General features: G+C 37.9%; 1 protein-coding gene across 2 annotated transcripts in view; it reads left to right on the top strand.

Annotated features, from left to right (window-relative positions):
- Positions 1–17,676, top strand: part of LOC121859447 (palmitoyltransferase ZDHHC5-B-like) — a 30,721-nt gene extending 13,045 nt beyond the window's left edge. The window contains exons 7-9 of one of the 2 annotated variants that reach the window (XM_042356256.1): positions 1,550–1,579; positions 13,358–13,668; positions 16,079–17,676. In XM_042356256.1, the coding sequence (XP_042212190.1) occupies positions 1,550–1,579; positions 13,358–13,668; positions 16,079–17,222 (1,485 nt within the window). In that variant the 3' untranslated portion in view covers positions 17,223–17,676. The remainder of the gene's footprint in view (positions 1–1,549; positions 1,580–13,357; positions 13,669–16,078) is intronic. The other variant, XM_042356257.1, reaches the window with a different exon arrangement.
- The last annotated feature ends 6,561 nt before the right edge of the window (positions 17,677–24,237 follow it).

Here is a 24,237-nt window from a genome sequence, read left to right as displayed (position 1 = left end):
AAACACATCTCTCCCCAACACACCTAGATTTTTATACCTAAAGATGTCTTTACACACACACACACACACACACACACACACACACACACACACACACACACACACACACACACACATATATTTATAATCACAGGTTCCACAAATAGTTGTGTGCTAACTCAGACCCGTAATATGTCTCCCTACTCACTTGTAAAACCTTTGTTATGAAGACTGATGTATAAAACCCTTCTTACATGGCTGTACAATAACTTGATGTGTCACTGAGTCTCTTTTTTATTGGATGTAATAACTGTATGAAATAAATTATGTGGTTTATAATATAATATCCGGGTTACTAATGATAATAGTTTATTAATGTGAGATGCTATTCATAGTAACTGCCCCGTGTGTCATTTAAAACTTTTGTCAAATGGATTTTATAAATTGTAACTCACTGGTCACTAATTGTAACATGTAAGGATGTTGGATATGAATTCTTGGACCAGACTCTCAAAGGCTTGTGTGTTAATTTTCCCCAGTAAATGGGATTTCAGAAGACATCTGAATAGTTTTACATTAGACGTGACACAGGGATGGCATTCAAAAATGGCTTAGACATTGCCTGTAGATTACCATAACTGGATGGATTCTCTCATCCTTAGTTAAATGGCAAAAAAATTAATGTATGACCCTTTGAGAATCAGAATCTTGGTCTCCTTTAAACATAGCAAGGCTTTACACTTACACTAATTTGGTGTAAATTTTGCTTTGGGAAACATGGAAATACAACGAGAGATTATTAGAAAGCTTAACCCGACTCACCGATATACCTAATAATATAGTATATACATCATGTTACAGCATCTGGTATAGTTTGTTTAGCCCATTAACTACCATAACATTGATGGTGTAGACCCATTAAGGGGCTAATACTTTATAACCTCAGTGTTAGAGAACTATAGTTGTTTGTCCCTCGGAACTACAGTATAAGTACAGTATTGTCATGGGTTTGTTGAACTGAAATGATCATTTTATACATACAGTACAAAGGTACAATATATAACTTTCAAAGATATTGTGAACATTAGTTTTTTTTAGTGTCCCAGAAGGTAACAGCAGAGGGTTAACATTAATAAAGTTTACTTTGGACTTGGAGAAATTTGTAACACTTTGCCAACCTTGTGGGGACAAATGTACCGTTATCATGGTGTAGGTTTTAAAAGTGCTTGACATGTCATTTAATTGTATTTGTTGATATAGTATTGAGGAAAGTAATTAGACAGAAATATAGCTTATAAAGAACTCCATTTGTGGAAAATATGAGATATTTAAATGGAAGACTTAAGTCATCCAAATTTAGATGTTGTTAGCATAATTTTAGTTTATTTCTTCAAGTTGACTGTATGTTATGAATAGATTTTTTTTTGCTTTGTAATACCGTAGTTGTTGCCAAGTTGTGGTTTGACTGATTTATTTGTTTACTCATATGGATGTTCTAAGGGGAGTAATATAATTAAGAGCAGGTTGTGGGTGGGTTTGCATGACCATAAAACTGGTTTTTGTCCCACAGGATACGGCAGGCTTGATTACTCAGGATAATGTAAGTACTTTGCATGCTGTGTCACTGGATGTGCATGATGGGTCATACAGTATGTGCACCCCACAGCATGTTTATATTATTATTATTTGTTATTTTAGCAGTAGTAGCGTGTAGATAAATGGTGCACGGTAATATGCATGAGTAAATAGTGTTGGCTCCACTGACCGTCTTACCCATTCATCCTCACCTGTACCTTCCCATCCCCTGGACTTGAGTCTCTCCCGTCCACCCTCCCAGCCAATCCCTACCTTACTCTCCTGGGCCATGGGCTTGATGGTCTCTCCTGGGCTGTACTGTGGTGCTACACTCCTGGCCGCCGCCGCAGTAACTCCTCACAAGTTTACAGTTCATGGTTTATTCTCTTTTTTGGAAATAGTAAGGGAACTGATAATCAGTCCAGTTATTTAGTGTTGCTCCTCCTCCTCCTCCTCCTCCTCCTCCTCCTTCTTTTGGCCTAGGTCACCATCCTAGAAGTACTGTAGGCGGAATTATCTTCCTCATAACCCGTCGGTACATTTTTTTCTTAAAATACATTAAATGCTCAGAGTTATGTTTGGCTTAGCTTTATATAATAATTCAGTGTTGGTAAATTTGTCCTCTCTTAAGCTTTGTTGGGTAGAGTATGGTGTAGAGGTTTATTTTTGGAGCGCCTTTAACCTTCTCAAGGCTGTTCATTGGTTATTGTCTAGGAGTCCCCTATCTTATTACAAGGCTCAGTTGCCTTCCTCCGATTTTTCCCCCTTTTTTTTTTTTTTTTTTTGTAAGCAGCCACTGGTTGATAAATAATATAACTGGCACTACAGTACAAAGTTAGCTTATCAAAATTTATTGGAGAATCAAAATGATCACTGTCAGCACCCATCAGAGGACCCACTGGCCAGGGGAAAAGATGAGTGGGAAGTAAAGTCAGTGGTGTAAAGGCTTGGTTGTTTGCCTGATGTTGCAGATGATGGCTGTGCCTCACCTTGACCCCAGCAGCAGGTGGCTGCAAACCACCGTATAGCCTTCCTTCCCCAGTTAGTGCTCAACCCCAGTGCTCCCTCCGGGCCAGTCGGGCTGCTCCACAGGTGAGTCTCACACCATGCTCACTCCCTTCCCTGGCTTTCACTCCCATTATCCTCTCCTGCCTCCCCATTTTTGTTTCTGTTGCTGCTCTGCCGTTTACTGTCATGTTTCCCATCTTTATGTTTGGTACAGTTCTTGTTCCTGCATATGACTGTGACTTGTATTTTAGAAGTACTGTATCTGCATTATTACCTTTGGATCCTGGAGTTGATAATTTATAATATTTGTGTAATTTCTGATCTGTGTAAGTGTTACCACTAATATCACACACCTTCAGTACCCCTCTCACCATTGTATTTTCTTCCATTTATAATTACTACTTCATAATGTCTTGACCTGTTTATCTAGTTCTGTACTCCTCTTTGTTAATTCCCTCAGCTCAACATGATGAACCACGATAATATTCATTGCTGTAGTTCAGACCAAGTTTATGAACGCAGTGCAAATACAGTACTACAGTGTTTCTGACCAAAGTTATAATGTTTCAGCTTTATATGATTTTATTTATCCATTGGAAACTCAGACATGGCTGTGAGAGTATTGGGGGGGGGGGGTGTTTGAAGAGTGGATCACCAGATTCGAGTGTGTGTGTGTGTGTGTCGAAGGTCTAGGTCACACATAGAATTTAAACAGTCAGGGATAAGTGTCTTGATGTTGCTTTTATCATTCAAGGTAGAGTAAAACATGTTGTGAGGTAGTCATCCTAGAACTGCTCCTCTGCTTATTGTGAGGCTAGAATGATGATACAGTACTGTACTGTGCTTGTGGTGATTCTGACATGAAGGGATGATAATTGTTACTGAAACTTGAACTACCTTAGTTTGGATAATACTGATTTAAAGTAAAGTACTGTACAGTACAGTACTCCAAGAACCAAGACTTTTGTTATGTATATAAGGCTTAAAGGTTTGATAGTTGTATCTGATAGTAAAAATTATCATCATCATCATCATGCTGTGTATGTATTGATAGTGAAGACCTAGCATGGATGTATTGGATGCACACACAATTCAGGGTAGCATGTTCGCTTCACAGCAAGTAGACCCAGGTTTGATCCCTGGACAGGGTAAAACTGTGGGTAAAGTTTCTTTGTCTACCCAACAGCAACTGGGAACTGAATATTAGTCGATTTATGGATCATATTTTGGGGTAATGGTTAGCCAGTGCATTTGGTGAGGTGTCCAGTCTTGGATTATTCCTTGACACTGGGTCATATAACTCGTTAACTTAAAATGTGACTGTTGTGTTGATGACAGTTTCTACACTTTAAACACAAGGGGCAACCATTATTATTTACATTCCACATGCTAAATTTTTTTTTGGATGCAACTGTAGTCTTATGATATCAGCATTACAGTTGTAGGGTGACTCTTGTATGTGAGACACTTATCACTCTCTCTGAGGTGATGGTAGCATTAGTTTACAGGTTCATCTCTTCTACTTAACTTGGCTCTTGAATTGAATTTGAATCTCACCGGACACAAATTTATGATAATAATTTTTTTATTTTCTGAATTTAGTCATTTAATCAGTAGAAAGAGTACAGTATTAGCTTGGAGAGTTGGAAAAGCGGGGGAAGTAAGTGGTTCACAACTTGAAGAATGGATGCAGTGAAGTTTGTGAGACGTGAAAATTACAGTACTGTCTGCTTGTGAAATTTTCATCTTTCCAGATATGTGCTGGGGTTTTCCATTGTATGTATTTGGTACCTGAAATGTGCATGGGCATAAATGAATGCTTGCATACATGTATATCTGTGAATGTCTTTTTCTATGCATACACATTTGCATCAATATGCATGCATTTGTACTTTTGAGAGTTTGTAAGCCTGTGTGTGTGCATCTGAGTTTAAGATAATATATGGTTTTCATTATTAATAAAGAGCTGTAAGATATGAAAGTTTGAAAGTAACTACAGGTGATATGTTTTATTTAGAAAATGTCTAACTAAATGAAAACACTAATCCTGGTGATTATTCCCTCACTATTGATGATGTGACCTGTAGGGTGGCTGTTCTGTGTTAAGTCTGAACATTGTGTGTGTCAACAAGATCATCAGATGTAACAGATCATTTCCTATTCCTGATAGTGCAGTATTGTGTCACTATATCCATCACATGTACATAAAGTTCATTGTGAATGAAGACTTATTCTGACTAACACCATTGATAGTTTTTTATACAGGTTATTAGTTACGTTAAATTGGCCTTGTGCCTTTTCTTTTAAAATGCCAAACCACATATTTAATCCCTCATTACTGTACTGAAAAGTGAAATTTCTTACTACCCCGTAATGTAATTTGTGCTTGTTGGAATTTCTAGATGTTGTCTTAGACCATTCCTTGCTTTTTCCTTTTTTCTCTTCTTGTCTTATATCACTATCCCCAATCTCTTCCTCCCACACTCGGCCTCAGATGGGTCACTTTGTCGTATTAAATTCCTGGTCTTTTGTTTACTGAGGTTGAACAGGTGATTGTCCTAGCCGTCCTTCACCCCCCAGAGCTCTCCATCTCTCATGCTTACAATATCTGTCATCAGCAATTAGTAAATAATTGTATATTTATCATCAATTAATTGAGTATAATTGTAGTGAACAGTATAATGCATCTACAGATTCCCTGGTTTATTCATTAATCAGTTCTCTAAGTGCACAAGTAGTCATCATGTATCACTTAAAGGTAATAAATAATGAGTTAGGAATGTCTCTCCATATCAAATCCTATACAGTACTGTCATAATGACCCTGTTGCAAGCAAATTTGCTGAAAGCTCTTTCTCAAGGAACACATCCTAAGTGAATACCTTACGATACAACTTATCCTCTTATTTTCAAATCAAATTATAAATTATGTACTGTATTGTATTGTACTGTACTCCATAATCAGCTAACTGTAAATTATCATAATTATATAGAAATGTGATGGTGGTGATTCATGTTGAACTGTTCTCTGCTTATTCCTGGTGTATGATCCAACTTACTGCTGTACTATACTTGCTTCTCATTCTCTCCGTTTATAATAGTGAATGAATACACCATTTATTTTAGTAACTTTATACTTGTGGTCACCAAAGCAGGTTGCCTCTAGTCTTGTATGTATTGGAGGTGTTTGGTTGTCGCTGATCACTGTCTCTTTCATTCCCTCATAAGTGACAAATATTAAGTCAAATTCCCATGAAGTGATCCATATCATCATGAGAGGGAAAGTTACTCACCAATCTGTGTTTTAGATAAGATGGATCACATTGGAGGCTCTCATAGTAAATACTGTAGTGCAGTGGTTCTCAACCTTGTTTGCCCCATGCACCCCTTTCACCATATGTCAGAATGTCATTCCCCCCCCCCCTCCTTTCCAAGATTGTCTGCCTCAAAAAGTACATTCCAAATAATATGCATATAATACTGAAAATCCTTTATTTTTTCCATATTAGTACATATACATTTACAATTTTACATGGATTATTTTTATAGTGGAGTTTTACAAATTAAATGCCAATTGAAAATGTTGATGGATTTATAAAACTTGAATAAAAGTAAAATAGTTTTTTATATTTATAATGAATTACATAACAGACCAAACTGAAGCATAATGCAATAAACAAAAAGTTCAATAGAATACCAGGATATTGTAAATTTGTAACTAATTTTATTCAGATGAAGATTACAGTCAATGAGAAACCTGTGATTGTTTTTTCTTCGCCAATTCTGGGATACGCCGAGGAGTGCTTGAAAGGGCACAACGCAGGTCATTTTCTACCTCTAATCTACTACGTTGCTTCGTTTTAATTTGCAACAGAGTTGAAAAGCCTGACTCACAAAGATATGTCGACACAAACGGAAGCAATGCACGGATAGCTCTTTCTGCCACTTTTGGGTAGGAATCGCACATCAAAGGCCAAAATTCTGTGATTGATTTCTCATCGAACATATCTCTTGCTCCCGAATCAGTTTTTCCCCCCCTGAAAACCTGAATTCCCCCCTGGTTGAGAACCCCTGCTGTAGTGTATTATCATGCTAGAACAAAAATGACTGAATGTCATTGTGCAGATATAACATTGTAACCTGATTAAATTTTACTTCCTGTGTTAGATAGCCAGAGAAAGCTGTTATCCTTATGCCATGCCACACAAGGGAATGTTTGAACTAAGACAGTGACTCAACATACATCCACTCCTGGACTTACGACGGGGTTGGGGACCCAAATCCAGGTCGTAAGTCGAAAATGCGAAGATAATACATAGAAAATCTAAAATGGGTTTTGTCTCTTTTTCTTCTCAGCACCACAAAACTCTCACTTTTAAGCATGCCAGCCATTTTAAAGGGAATTACAAACGAAAATGTTGTCAGTACACAGCGCAATCACTAACGTCAGGACTCGAAAATACGTAATTTGAAAATTTTTGGTACGACTGAGGCGGTCGTATGTCCCGGTGGTCATAAGTCGAGGAGTAGTTGTAGATACATGTTCACAAGTATTCATTATGTTTTAGGTAATTTCTCTGACCGACAAGAATGAAATGATATAGTTTGGATTATTCCAGGCCTTTTAGGGGTGTTTCTCACATGTGAATTACTTTACATATGACCCCTTCCCTTTTCTTCAGTATTTTCTTCTATGACAACCACTCCAGGTGTTTTGTTGGGCTTCTGTAATGCTTTTACTTTCACCTGTATCCCATCACCTCCACTCTCTGCCTTCATATTTCTTGCAGATGTAACCTTAGTAAGTATTTGTTAGTTATGTGTTTTTGTGCATGAGGTGCATTTGAAATATTATACAGTATACAACACATTTAGTTTGCATGCTCACAGTTTTATCATGGGGTTATAATATTCTTAAGATCTGTCATTGGGAGTAAATTAGTTTGTTTTATTATACACAAAATAATTGTGTTTCAGGTTTTAATTTCCTATGATAGTGAATGCAACTAATGTAGTGTAGTGTATGTCTAGCATGCACACACACACACACACACACACACACACACACACACACACACACACACACACATATGAGGTATAGTAATTTATTTATATACAAATTTGGAGTTACAGTTGTTGGAGGAATTATATGTTGAACTTAGAGGGCAGAGGTTCTGTGAGTTTCTTAATCACAAAGCTTACATTACCATGATCAAAGTTTCTCCCTCATACTTTACATAGCTATAACTGTATATTATTGTGATTAGTGGTGTAGCAGCTTTCTTTACTCAAAGTGGTAGGCCATCCTGAGTTTCATTGATTTGTATTGTACAGTATTATTAATAATGTCAGAGACACCATCAAGTCTCTCTGAAATTAGTGGTCAAGAGTGAAAGTTATAGTACTGTATGAGAGTGTTGTTGTGGGTGTTGTAAGGAATAAAGGAAGAATTTAGTTCATTATAAACTCTTGCGATGTGTAGTTGTACAGTTGTGTCCTCTTGTACTGAGTATATGTACTGTATTTATATAAGTTTGTGTGTGTTTGTATGTCTGAGTTTGTGTGTGTGTACATATTTTAAAAACAAGGTCACTGCCCCAAACTTCATGTACTCTACTTGTGATTTTTCATCCGACTTAGTATACATAAGTTGGCTACTGATTAAGAACACAGCAACATTTAGGAATGCAAAGAATTGAACAACTTGCTAATAAGACCTTGTTGTAAGTCATGTGTGTGTCAAGATATAAGAGCAATTTGCCTAACCTTAAATTACTTGGTTTAAAATTGTATACTACAGGATATTTAGATGTACATTACCTGCTGCTATTAACCACCTGTAACCTATGATTGTATTTTAATCTTTGTAGAAACTGATGTATTACCCTTTATGTATATATTGTATTGTATTTGTTTATAGAAGAGTTATTGGCTATTTTCCACATGAAATACACTAAGTCTGGCATTTGTTGGATGAGCCCATTCATATATTAGGCAGTTGTGTGTAAATATAGTTTGTATCACCTTTCAAGCCTTTTCATTTTTAACTTTGGTTCACTTTGATTATCCACGTCTACATCTGGTTCACTTTGATTATCCACGTCTACATCTGGTTCACTTTGTCTGATTATCCACATCTACAGCTGGTTCACTTTGATTATCCACGTCTACATCTGGTTCACTTTGTCTGATTATCCACTTCTACATCTGGTTCACTTTGATTATCCACGTCTACATCTGGTTCACTTTGTCTGATTATCCACGTCTACATCTGGTTCACTTTGTCTGATTATCCACGTCTACATCTGGTTCACTTTGATTATCCACGTCTACATCTGGTTCACTTTGATTATCCACGTTTACATCTGGTTCACTTTGATTATCCACTTCTACATCTGGTTCACTTTGTCTGATTATCCACGTCTACATCTGGTTCACTTTGTCTGATTATCCAGTCTACATCTGGTTCACTTTGATTATCCACGTCTACATCTGGTTCACTCTGTATGATTATCCACATCTACAGCTGGTTCACTTTGATTATCCACGTCTACATCTGGTTCACTTTGATTATCCACGTCTACATCTGGTTCACTTTGTATGATTATCCACATCTACAGCTGGTTCACTTTGATTATCCACGTCTACATCTGGTTCACTTTGATTATCCACGTCTACATCTGGTTCACTTTGTATGATTATCCACATCTACAGCTGGTTCTCTCTTGTTACCTAATGCCTGTGGGATAGGCTAGTGGCTCCACTATGTATAAGACTCAAGTTTGAACAAATAGATTGACCAGCCTAGAGCTTTTGTGGTATTTTTTTAAGCTTTGCCATTTATTTTTCTGGTAATAAAAAAAAATTGTTTGAGGTTTGAAGGGATTGTGACCCACTGAAAAGTCTACACTGTTAATTCTGTCCCTGGGAAGAGTCAATTTCTTGGGCGTTATAAGAATTCAGTTATTATGTTAGTGTCCACCTGCTTGAGAGGGAGCCAGGACCCATCGTATTCTTTGTTAACTTCTTACTGTGAAACAAAATGAAAAAACTGATGTATACAGACAATGGGCTGATGTATAGTGTTTAGTTCATCTCCTTGAGATGTTTACTTTACCTGTTCTTCGTCCTGTGATTAAGAAAGGTCAGGAGAACACTATGCAGTACATTGAAGCTTTTTGGGTTTATTCTAGGAGGCTTTTCTGCCAGTTTGTTTATGCTTAATTATATGTAATGGTATTTATGTAAGTTGCTATTTTATGGATTTTTTCTTATTTTATTTGTAGTAGATAATTTATATGTATTGACTGATATGAAATTGGCAAGGTTATACTTGTGTACTTAAGAAGGTGGGTAGGTTATTGTGAACTATGCTGACCAGAATGTACACACACACACACACACACACACATACACACACACACACACAGACTGTGCATGGTCAAATTTGTACTGTAAACATTATTATGCAGTACAGTACTTACAGATTATTATATTGAAAAAAATAGCCTTCCATATGTCACATTGTTTCAGATGAACTGTTTTTATTTTTAACTATTCAAATAATTTTCCCTGAAGGATTATAAGAGTACCGGGTAGTTGTTGTTATGAGTGTGAGGCAGAGGTTGTGTTGTTACCAAGTGGCACGTTGTTGGCTCTCACAGGGATTACGACCACTGCCAAGCCCCTGCCCCCCAATCCAGCATGGACCCTCATGTAGCAGCCACAAATATCACTATTTTACCATGAAGCCTCGAGACCTGGAATCTTGTCATGGGTTGAACCACCATTGAAATCTTGGCTGCTATCTAGATGCTGCTGCTACCACTGTTGAACACAAGTAGACATTATACTCTACCAGCCTCTTCCAGTCTCCCATCTTTAGGCTCGACTTTTACCGCGTACAGTACAGTAGTCTTGCAAGAATTGTTTATCTTCTTCTCGTACAGTTTGGCGACGCCTTCAGTCCAGTAGAGTGCGTGTATGTGTGTGTGAATGGTTTAGGTAGTGTATGTAATTATTGTTGCCTTACAGTAAAAGTTCCTCAAGAGCCTCTGTTACTGTTACTCTACTTCCCAGTTAGTCTGTAGTGATGAAATAATCCAGGTACAGTAATACTGCATATATACTGGCACTTGTTTCCGTAATACTTAATTGTGTTTAATGATAATGGTCAAGTTTGTGATTAGTGTGTAAAATGGCAGTGGATGTTTAGGTGTTGAGTTCATATCTGTAAAGTAGAGAACTTTATTTGTTTTCCTCAGAGAGTTGGCATGGAAGACATTCAAAGTTGAGAGACCATGCTATAAACTGGAAAAACATGGGAGGTGAAAAAAAGATTTAGGAGAAGAGTATAGAAAAAGTAAAAAATCATGTGATTTACTGTACACACAGCACTGTCAACTACTAAAGTTCGTTCACCTTTCCCTCTGAACCACGAACCCCAAGATTCAGACGTAATAAATCCGAAGCATTTATGGACAAAATAACGTACCAGTTATACTGCTTTGGGTTCACAGATCTGAATCTCGGAGTTTGTGGTTCAGAGGGGGAGGCAAATGGACTTTAGTAGTACGGTATATTATATTCACTGTGTTGTCCACTTGTCCTCAGCTATCATTTACTGTGTCCTTGCTACAACTGAAATTTATCTCTGCCATTTTCTCATTCTATTTGAGAAGACTCCATGTGTGTTTAGTACAGTACCTTATAGTGTTGTTGCCATGGTTACATAATCTGTGAGTTTGAGTCATGATCACTGTGTTACAGTTGTATAAGAATGATTTGTTTTCTGACTGAATGATGATTTAGGGTTTGTTTTAGCCCCCCCTTCCTTGATTTGCTCTGAAGCTTTTACCTCTATTACTCAGCATGGAAGAGTCACTAAACCTTCTGTGATTGTACAAGTCTGAGCATTGAGTTGGTCATTGAGATAGTGCCCAGGCCTGAATGAAACCTTGCTGGATGTTCACTGAAATGGTGTGTTTGTGTGAGGTGAGGTTCACTGAGTGTTTGTGTGAGATGAGGTTCACTGAGAGGTGTTTGTGTGATGCATCATAGATAAAATGGTAATTTTTTTCTTTTCTGGTCTAATGTTCTGCTAAGAAAGTTCAAAGGTATTAAGGGGGATTATTTGAGGAAAGTTGATAGCCTTAAGAGAGAGGAATGATTACAGAAGGAAGATATTTGAAAGAACTTATAAAATTGGGAGAGGATAGGCATGAAGAAAGATTTACTAGCCAGGTGGTTGAGTATGATGAACTCGAATGGATTTAGGAAGATTAAAGATGAAATGGAAAGTTATTACAGTAACTTAAATGGCAGCTGTCATCAGTGGAAGTTTGCTGTGGATGTTTCATGTTCCTGGCATTCTATTTTTACATATAAGGGTATGGAGTAGGGCATCCATAGCCATTGGTTAAGAGAGTACTGTACATGTATGTTAGTGGTACCTGTACTAGAAGGATGTGAGTATGTTCAGGATATAATTTTGGATGTCTTGTGTTATACTACATGCTCACTCTGTGTACATACGATTTTTGGGGGCTAAAATAATGTGGCCATTTTAATGTTTTGATCGATTTATAAAAATGTGCAGATGTTTACACATACCATAATTTGTGGAGATGACTTTAAGCATACAGTATTACCTGTGAAGGTCCTGTGTTGAGATATGATTACAGAAATCAGCTGTGGTTCATATTTCAGTTCTGTGCATGATGCATCAGGACAGAAATGACATTCAACTACATTACTGAATTTGTTAGGATTTCAGTGTGTGTACAGGACAAAGGTGGCATACAGCTGGTGTGTGTAGCAGCTGGAGTGATGTGAAGGCAAACATGATGGTTAAAAGGAAGTAATTAATGTTTCTGCAACAATTTTTCTGCCTTGGAACAGCTGCTTGCTAGGCAGAAATATCTTATTTTGTTCATTTTTGTGACTCTTTGGGAAAGGATAGTGACATTGTGTTATACAATATTAATATTTTTAAAACTAGAATTGAATGCTGGTGTAAACTGCTATACTGTACTTACTCTAAGAAAAAATTGATTTAGAATTTTTGTCACCAGAGATCCTGGGTTAATGTACAACTTCTCTAATCCTGAAATTTTTTATTCATTATAGTGAATAAAATGTGAGGCTTTTTACAGAGTTTAGGATATTAGACATTTTTACCTTAGGGAGGAGTTAATGTGAAGATGGAATGATAATGGTGAAAATAATAGCTGTAGCCTTAAGGTTAAGTTGTGCTTAATTAAGAGAGAGAGAGAGTAGTGCATTGTGTACTAGTGTTATGGCGCATTTGTTTATAACAGTCTACGGGATTATTTTTTTGTGTTATGTAATGGGTAGGGATAGTGATGCCCTCTTGTGTGCCTGTATTAATTTGCTTCTTGGCATTTTTTACCTATGTTTAAGAGCAATATGCAATACTCTGTTAGCTTTTGTTATTGTTGGATTATTTGATTTTGATAATGTTATGTATTTTAGAGAAGAAACTCAGTACAAGCAAGTTTTATGTGATTGTTGCATTTGTAGAATCCATGTCCTGTCTCAGGGGTTTACTTCCAGAACTGCTCTGTCCGGTATCGCGAAACTCCTCTCGCTTTTTTGTGCGAAAACCCATATTATTGTTATTATATGCTTAATCGCTTATTGTTTTGTTATACCCAGTAACCGTGCTTCTCTTCTTCCTTGTTGATCTACCTGTACTGTATTGTTTATCTATCGCTGTATTTAAGAGTATGTAGTGTTGGCTTAGTTGTAATAAAGTATTATCTCCCTGACTGTAGCTGGTGGAGGGGGGAGGGGCCGGAGCTTCATCGTCTGTTGGTGTGGGTGGAAGTGGGGCAGGAGAATGTGTTGAAGATGGCAGCCAACCCCCACCGGGCATGAGCCAGAGTCAGGACTGCGAACCCACGCCCCCCTTGCCACGTCACCCTTCCAAGACTAACTTCTTCCAGCCTGACGCACCACCACCACACCATCACCCTGCTTATCACCATCATCATCACCATCACCCTTACACTGACTCACCACGCAAGGCCAATGCAAGTCAGCAGGTTACCAGACCACCGCGATCGCCACACACATCGAGACCACGGTTAGTGATTCTTCTGTTCATGAGAATATGTGAGCTGCCCCCCTACATGCACACACACATTATATTGGCTTTCTGTCTCATAACACCTCTGTTAACATACTAGGTCATTTTGGAAGGAACTGAGTCAGTCTTAGCTTACAATAATATTTTCTCCCTGTAATTAATGTCAGAAAATCTTCTACCGTATAATGTGAACTTGTGAGTGTAAAATTTGAAAAGGTCTTGGTCACTCCTGGACTTACTGTACTACCATGGGGGTAAAATAAATGAGGTGCTCTTACTACAGTACCTCTGAACATGTGCAGCACTACTCATCATATCTACATTTTTCATTCATTAAATGCTGATGTGATTTTCACTTTTCTTTCATTGTTATACTTGGTTGTGCTTTTGCTGTCTCTACCACCACCACCAACCACCACCAGCAGCCAAAGTCCCCAAAGTATATTGCACGCTCAGGCCACATGCATCCATTCTACATACTCTTGTAGGCACTTGCTGACTAGTGTTTACGACTGTTTTGCAATATCAGAACTGACATAACTGGTTTCGTGAGTACCTGTGCCAGAGGCTGCTAGAGTGTCTTCTAACACATCAAGGTGTTGGAGGAAGACCTTTGTTAGTGGTGACCAAAATTCTCAAGAGTTTGAGAGTGTATATTATTGTGCAGTAAATGTTTCATTCTTCCATATTCTGATGATTTATGCCCGCTTTGTCTAGTCTCATTACCAGGTAGTAGGCAGCCATCAAACAGGGAGGTACTACCACCTTGAAAGATATTGAAGTACTGTTTAATGTGTTGTCTAATGGTAGACCCTGCTGCCATGTAGCATCTCAAAAATTGTGACAAAGCACGATGTTATTAAAGTTAACTTTAATAACAAAGCACGATATTGACTTGAGGGTAAACTCACATTTTTTCTACATTTTGAAACATTTTGTCTTGTTTCTGATTATTTGTGAGAGGATTTTCCCACTATTATTTACTTGTATGCGTTTTATGTGTGTGTGTGTCTACACATACACAATGCAGGTAAAAGAAATTACTGTCTCTAGAACGAATGGCTTCCTGTCCTGGCCGCAAAAATGGCGGCAACTTTAAAACTACCCACAGACATTCTTGGGTACATCCAGGGTGTAATCCACGAATAATTGAGGATCACGAATTAAAAATTTGCAAATTGTCAAAGCGTGCTGTATTATTATTATTATTATTATTATTATTATTATTATATTTTTATTGAATATACTTTTAAAAATTTATGTTAATTTTTATTCATTATCATTATTATATATTATATTATATTATATTGTTTTATTTATTTTATTTTATTTTATTTTTTTTATTGGGCACCCCTCTACATCCTTGTGTAAGGTGAAGCGCAGAAGCGTTTACAGTGCCCAATAGGGAAGCATGCTAAGTTCATGTTTGCCTTTATGTCTCATGAGTTAAGGGCGTAGAAGCCTGAAGAGTCAATGGTTTATGTCGTCAAGTTATTGGAAGCTCCAACAACTCCCTGAATACGAATTCATAACATTCGACTTAACAGGTACCTACTTTACTGCTAGGTGAACAGGGACTAATGGGGGCTAGGAAGTATGTCCAAACAACTTTCACCGGCCCAGGAATCGAACCCGTGACATCTTGCTTGCGAGGCAAGAGCGATACCGCTTCTACCACCGGCCCCATTATATTATATTATATTATATTTTTGCCCCCCAGGCCCAGGTGTGGGTCATTGACCTGTGCTCTGGTGGGCAGTTAATGATGACCTGACCTAACCTAATCTAATCTAACCTAACAGGAAGTAGACGAAGTAGGATGTTACCATTCTGACACCCTCTGACACCAAGCTACTACTATACTGTATATGTGATTCATTACCAGGTTATGGCCCTGTGTTGTACAGTACATGTCCCCAGACCAGAAGTGGATGATAATGGTAATAAAGTTATTTCTTTACCATCCACCTGCATCCCTGACTTAATATGTTCAAAGCTTTCCTTGAATTGCATAATTTGATCTTGATAGGTTAAAAATTGATCAAGTATTTTTGTAATGCTCAACATCATGTTTACAGTTTTATCTGTATTGTTTCTTTTGATGGATTCGTGCAGAAAACATGAGAGAAATACTGGTATTGTTATAACGTAGTTTGAGATTGGAATGTGATTTAGTTAGCATTATATTAGAAGGTGAATTTATGTACTTGGTTAACTTTAAAGTCATATTGTAGCCTTTCTAGTGATGTAAACCCATGACCACAGTAATGGTCACACCACTTCTCCCCTTCATCCTCCCAGCACCCAGAGGTGACCCCCTCCCCCCTCTCTTATTACTACTTCCATAAATTTAAAACTAATCGAAGTAATTTAGAAGTTAAGTATAATGCTGGTTGTGTAATTGCAGGGGATTGGATGGTCGGTCCCGATCTACCACTCCAGACCCACTTTCTCCAGAGCGTCCCATCCAAACATCCCCACCAGCGCCAGGAGGACCCCGCACGGGACCTTCCAGCCCTAGTGGTCAGCAGGTGTACCAGGGTGTTCCGGGCTCTCCAACATTGCATCATCGCATGAAGCAACTCGGTGGAGTTCCAACGCCTCTCGCCATGTCCTCGCCTCTACGTCGGTCAAATCCGAGCACACCCACTCAGCCTCGCCGCCCAGATTTTATTGGTATTGGAAGTGACGGAGGTAGAGGACCACCTCAATATTACCCTCAGTACTCTTATGAACCTCCTCACACTTCACACTCTAATGGTTCACCCCAGCGACGCTACATGTCCGAATCAGAGTTGATGAGACAACCCTCAGATCCGAGTGCTTCATATCCTCGTACTACTACAATGTTTGACAATATTCAGGAGCTCGCTGGATCGCCTCAACACGGCCAGTACACCTGGAGGGACCAGTCACCACCACAATATTGTCAAGGTGGACCAAATGAACCCGGAGCAGCTTATCAGTCCTGTGGATCACAAGAATACCGGTCAAATCCAACCAGTCCAACGCAAACCTGCCCTGCACCTCATTACTATCATCATATCCACCCTACCCAAGTAGCTGGTGTTCATAGTGGACACTACCCACCCACCCATCAACCCCCATATGCTCATCATATGGGACACCAGCCACACCAAGGGTATCCATCCCAACAACAAATGAATGTTGGGCGTCGTAATTCTGGTCCAAGTTACATTGGTCCTCAGTCTCCTCAAATAAGACGAAAGAATTACGGTGGTGGTTTAGCAACTCCTCCCACCCCAACAGAAGGAAGCAGACCAAGTCCCGGTCAGAAGCGACCAGTATCTTTTGTTAGGTCTCTAGACATGATGGATAGCATAGAAATGTCTTCACGAGGGCCTCCTCATCACCCGGGTCCACACGTGGCGCCTCACGACAGCCATCATGCAGTAATGCACAGTCAGCGTGGGCCACACGGTGGAACTCTAAGTCCCACTCATACTCCCAAGCCCGACCATCGACTGGCCACCCCTCAAGATCTTGACCGGCGTTCTGCCTATGACATGAATTACGAGATCAGTGTGTGAAGAACCTAACCTGCTGCACACACCCAGCAAGTGGGGAGCTTGAGTGTTTTTTATGTGTTTGTAAGTGTGCATGTGTGAGTATCTCACTGACCATGACAGTTGGGTCAGCAGCAGGGTGAATGTGTGAAGGTGGTGACATGACATTGTGCCAAGTGAAAGCATCCACCTGGAACAATTTTATAGTAATGGGTGTGATAATTGCCTGTTGATCAGAAAATTGGGCACTCCTTGCCAAGTGTGCACCTATGCTAGTCACAAATATTTGTTTCCTTTTAAAAGCCATGACATTAAAATGGAGCCTGAAGAGTTGAGCTTGGGGCTCCATGGACAGTAGATGATGCCACTGTGGTAATGTGGCATCACAGATAATGGCTGCCTTTATGGTAATGTTGTTAGCCAATGAGTTGCCCTCATCTGTCACCTGCAGTTTCATTGTTTATATATATATATATATATATATATATATATATATATATATATATATATATATATATATATATATATATATATATATATATATATATATATATATATATATATATATATATATATATATATATATATATATATATATATATATATATATATATATTATGAAATTGGGCATTTGTGGAGCATTTTTGTAAAAGAAGAATTGCCATCCCCTAATGTGAAAATATGGATGTAAGAATTTGAGTGTGTGATACAAGTGAAAAATTAAACCATTGCCATGTTCTCTGATACAGTTAGGTGTTGAGGTGAGCTGGTTGGCTCTCCATCATGCACACTCACTGTGGCCCCAGTGGTTCATCCACCATACCTCGTGAGCGAGCCTTCAGGGAGCTCACCGTGCCTCCGTTGACCATAATATTTTATTTGTGTTAGCAACATCAACAAGGCCCTTCTCTTCAAGTAGTGGCCCCACCATCACATTCTTTAGTTATTCCACCAGCCTCTTACATTCCTGTTCTGTGTACATTTCCGGTATTCATAAATGTACTGTCCCTCCTTCCTTCCTTCCTTCCTTCCTGGTATGAACTTAGGGCCTTATTGAAGATTTACTGATGTCCAGTAAAGTACCAGATACAGTACATACTGTACACTTTACCAGCCGGTGTATATCTTACACTGCCTCCTGGGATCATTGTCGCTCCATATTTATTGTCTTGTATTTGTGAACACATTATGTAAGAGACTGTTGTCCACCAGTTCATGGATTATAAATGTGAGTGAAGAGGTTGATACAGTAGTGAAGTATTGTGGGTAAGAAATGGTCACTTCAGTACTTCTTCATTATAAAGCAAAAGCTCTTGTATGTGTGCCAGCTCTTGTTCTTGACTGCCATGTTACACCCAACAATGTCATAATTTTGTTTTAACATATGACCTTGAGAACTTTAGCAGGGTATAGTAAGTGATTATACTTTAATTTGTATCTTGTTTTATAGACATTCATTCTCACTTACCCATCATTAATAGTTGTGTTGATTGTGAGACTTTTAAGACAATCGCCTACATTTAACTCGAGATATAATTGCTCATAAAATTGTATTCAGCTAATAACAATTATAAGAGATGACTATATTAGTAATACAGTATATTTATTTTATTTTAAGTTTTATCATTTATTTTAATTTCTATAATAGGTTTAGTGTAATGTAAAAGAAAAATGCATAGACCCTAATAATATTTAGATGATTTCCCCAGTATGTGTCTTCCCATCACATAACTGGCACTTTGTTGTGGAACGTCAGATGAATGTCGGTAAAGAACTGTAGAAATCTTTTAGTGCAGCTCAAAACTTATAAGAGATTTCTTGAATATCTTGATACTGAATGACTTTCATGGTTGAGATGGCTGACGTTGACAAATCTTAGCTCGGACAATGTGCTGTGTATCCTTTCGGAAATTTAACAGCAATTAAGATTCTGTAAGGGTACTCAAATTTATAAATTTATAAACTAAATATGAATGTAATCCTCATACCAAGTATTAAAAGTTTTGACATTACAGTACATGGGATGCAGAAGGACAATCATGAAATATAAATATTGTGGCCATGGTAAAGTCAGCCAGAGAACAAACAGATGCAATATTTGAGGGTTTGGACACTGGGGGACGAGAAGAGTGAGTTTAATGCATGATGTCTAAAGAGGAAGTTTTGGTGGAGGGACCTGAGGTGGGGCAAGTGTTCAGTTATTGTGAAAACATTTTTTATATTTGAATACTCTTTTTATCATCATACAGTAGTGGGCTGTTATTTAGGTGTTAACAGCACTACTAAATTGTGGTATTACACTTAAGAACAAAAACTTTATCTATGTTTGGACCATATTATTCTTTTACTAAGTATTGATCTTCATATTTTAAGAATGGTAATGTGTTGTTTGTACTTATTCACCACAGTATTTGATTTTAGATTTTATGAATATTTGATATACTAGATCCAATTTGAGGCCTGTGTTCTGTTGTGGGATATTTGTTGTTGTTGTGTGAGCTGTGTTGAGATGTAACAGTGCACACACACACACACACACACACACACACACACACACACTGCACCACACACACACACACACACACTGCACCATACACACACACACACACACACACTGCACCATACACACACACACACACACACACACACACACTGCACCATACACACACACACACACACACACACACACACTGCACCATACACACACACACACACACACACACACACACACACACACACACACACACACACACACACACACACACACACACACACACACACACACACACACACACACACACACACACACACACACACACACACACACACATACACACACACACACACATACACCATACACCACACACCACATACATACACCACACACACACACCTGTTTAATTTATCATGTGTTAGAAATATTTTCACCTCAAATTTGGGTCCATCCTTGTGATAGTCATCTGTAATTGTAGGTGAACACTGATTTTGCATGGAATTGACAAGTTTCTGAGAAGATGCTATATTTTCTGTGATGTCACTAATATGTACAGTAATTGACTACCATAGATCATTTTAAAAGATTTAGAGAACTTCCAGTTTGTGGCATAGCAAAAAAAAACCTGATGTGCTTCGATACATATGTAGATTTTTATCTTGAAATGCATTTAATCGTATTTGTTAAACAAATTTGTATGAAATGTATAATTGACAATTTTGTCTGTTAAAGATGTAGCTTTATTACATCAGTTATTTAAAAAAAAATGTGTTAGATGTATTGATTCCCAAGAGTTACCCGAGACTGTGAGCCAGCGGTCCAGTGATGATGATGTGAGATAATTGTAGCTACAGTTTGAAACGAGGGTACACAAGCTAGATGTCTCTTTCACTTTGAAGTAAATCTCGGAAATTTTATATTATTTTAAAGTTTATGACAACATGGCTGCTTTTTTTCTGCTCTTTTTTTTTATGTGGAAGACTTCAGATATTGCTGCCATTAGTGTTGTGCAGATAACAGAGCAGAGGACTGCATGATTAAAAGTGTCAAGTAAAATGTGGTGAAGTTTGCCGGACAGTAAAGTACAGTAATCAGGGACAACAGGTCAAGGGTCGAGTTATGGCCTGGACGTGATATTTTTGACGTGTTTAAATGGAAAAAAAAAACATGTATTTTTTAGCAGATGTAATTGGAGCAAATAGGAGATATACAGTGTTTCAGATGGGCACTAGAAGGGGAAGATCATATTATTTTACACTCATGTTGCAGAAAATAGTTTTCTCAGTTCAGCATCATAATTCAACAGTTTTTGGAAGTGAAACATTTTGGAATGATCCGTTTATTGTTTGTAACAAGCAGAATCAATTATTGAAATGGAAACAAGTTTTTGGTGATGTTCATTAATGTTTATATTGCCAGATGGGTTTATCCTAGTTTAGCTGGACATCCTTCAACTCTACATTAGTAGCACCAAACACCACCACCAAACCAGGAGTATCCCAGACACTTTGGTCCTTAGCATCCATTTGTACAGCCCATTTCTAAGGTATTTCATACCCCCATGCTTCCATATCAATCACGTGACCCATTTTGTACCTCTTGTCCACCCCACCCCACCCCAAATAACCTAGATACTGTATAGACCTTAACCTTTATTATACGACAACAATACTTTTCAGGCTTTTATTTTAAGTTTATTTCTATCTATTATTTTTTATAATTTAGACCATTTGTCTGTAGGTCTGAGAACAATTTCTACCTTTTCACCTTGATATGTAAAAAAAAAAAGACAAAACTCAAAATTTATAAATTTTTTTCTTTTAAGTTGCTTCATCATGGGTACTGTACAGGATGAATATGAGGATCAGTTTTGTATGAATGAATGCATGTGAATAATATTACCATTTTTTGTACATCCTCTTAAATATATTGATCCCAGTCATAGATGTTTGTGAGTGTGAACAATACAAATGTTTTCTATACAGTGCCATCAAGGTGTCTGGTTATCTTAAGTATGTACTGGAGGTGTGTAGCAGTTGATTTACTTTACTCAAATACTAAATGTGTGTGTGTGTGCGTGCTCGTTCTCTCAAGGTACAGTACAGTAAGGATTTATTCATCATCATCTTCTGTTTTCTTTTAACATAATTATTTGTACTAATTTCCAAGTGGACTTTATTAATACCCAAACTGTACAAACAATAAGATTTTAGATGATACCAACATTTAAATGATTTCAGGAGGAATTTACAGTAGTTTTATTAATTATTCATAGATCATTTGTTCTTAATTCGATATTTCATTTGAAACTGTAATTTCAGTGACAATTGTCATTTGTTTGTTAATATTATTTCCTTTTATCTTGTTTGTATGTGTATGTGTGTGTGTAAGTGTGTCAGCTAACAGGCAATCTATCAGAATATTATAAAACTATTTAAAATTTACGTGAAAATTTATAAAGAGGCATTACTTGGGAGGATTTATTTTGATTTGTAATAAATGTATTGTTAGTGTACTTTGTTGAAGAATTTATATCAGTACAACTTAATTTTGAGATGGCTGAAAGCATCCTTGTACATTATAGTTCATGAAAGTGCTTATGCATAGTTTTTTAATATATTTTTCTTCTGCCTTTAAAAAATCACTCAATTTATATGATAAACATATTCATGTCATGTTTCACCCATTTCTTTATAAACAAAACCATCTTTCATGATTATAATGATCTCTCTCCCCCCCCCCCTCATCTGCCAGTGGTGAGACCTTTATTATCTCATGCTTTTCCATTGTTAATCATAACTTTTAGTATACTGGCTTGACCTCAACATGTTGCATTATCTCATGACCTTGAATTTGTCCCATCATGGTTTCATATTTCCCTACTGCAGCCTCTGATAATTTACCCCTCCACCCCGTGCTGACTCACCACCATCGTCATCACTTCATCTCGCCCACATAGCATGATTGACTCATTTTCCATTAATACCCTTAATATAACATCCGCCTGAACCATATATAGCTTATATAGTTCTTGCTCATCTGCCAGAATGTGTCATTCTACATCCTCACATATTATTGTAATTACTTTTTCTACACTCATTCATAGCCTTACCCTCCCTCTCCCTGACCATGGCAGTACATGTTGTAGGTGCCTATTCGACCTCACATCCTATACTGTTGTACACTACAAATATCCCTCAATAACTTGTGACTGCCAACTACCCTCATTACCCTTTAAAAAAGTATCCCACTTCTATGTCACTTTTGTCTAGAATTCAAACCTGAAGTTTGAACTACAGTCATTTGATGAAACTAGCCCGACATTTTGTAGTTGGTGCACCCTCCTCCCTCACTGTAGCCACTGCAGATCCCTAAAATTCTGTGCGTGCTTCATTTATTGTGCCTAGCAGATAGGGTATTGGCATCGTGGTGCCTAGGTATTAACAGTCCTACGAGTACCTATCCTCTGTATCTCTCTCTTTCTCCTCTTTTTATTTTTATACTTAATGATTTCTTGAAAATCCCATCAATGTCTCATTCATTACATCTCCATTATGAGTACTTTACCTGTATCGGTACTTCCTCCACATTCTCTCTTTCCATCCTCTCACTTATTTCCATCATTTATCGTCCTCCTCACTCCTACACTTTTCTCCCTGCTCTCTTAGCTTTTCTTTCCTCCCCCTTCCTTTTCCTTCTCTTCCCACCTCCAACTCCTGTTCCTCACTTCTCTTTGATTATCATTTCTCATCCTCTTCCTTCTGTCCATTCCTCACTTCTCTATTCTTATTCTCTACTTTCCTTTTACCTTCTTCATCCTATCCTCTTATACCCTCACCCGTTCCTCCTCCACCACCCTTCCTTCTTCGAGTTATCTCTCTCTCTCTCTCTCTCTCTCTCTCTCTCTCTCTCTCTCTCTCCTCACCTACTCCCTCCTCCCATTCCTCCCTCTCACTATACATCGCTCACACACACACACACACACACACAGACACAAGACACACACACACACACACACACACACACACACACACACACACACACACAACAGACACACACACACACACACACACAGGCTCCTCTACAACTCTAGCTTTTTTATTGTCTGCTGTGTACATAAGAGGCTGCTTGTCGATCTCCCCTTAGTCATTTGTATAAAGAATTTACAAATTAAAGAGAAAATATGTACATACTAAGTTTGTTTTCTTAGCTTTCAAAAAAAAAGAGAAAAATCCCAGAATAAAATTATTAACAGGACCACTTGAAGTTGAGATGAAGTATTCCTGTGTCTGAATCATGGCGTGTGTGGTCAGTGCTGTGGGTGACTAGATCAACATAACTGAACAAGAGAAGCTTCAGTGTTCGTGCTTGAGCTTGACCTAGTATATTGTTACAAGGTCACTGGTTAAGGTTAGCTTTGATTGAGTTTACTCAGTGTATGTTGGTAGCCTGCTCAAGTGCCTAAGTTGTATATTTGCTGAGATTGGATTTTTTGTTTTTTTCTTATAATTTGAGGGAATGAATCTAGTTACAACAATATACAGT

Source organism: Homarus americanus, unplaced genomic scaffold (genome assembly GCF_018991925.1).
Source record: "Homarus americanus isolate GMGI-L3 unplaced genomic scaffold, GMGI_Hamer_2.0 scaffold7626, whole genome shotgun sequence".
Classification (NCBI taxonomy): domain Eukaryota; kingdom Metazoa; phylum Arthropoda; class Malacostraca; order Decapoda; family Nephropidae; genus Homarus; species Homarus americanus.
This window is presented reverse-complemented; position numbering and strand designations above follow the sequence as displayed.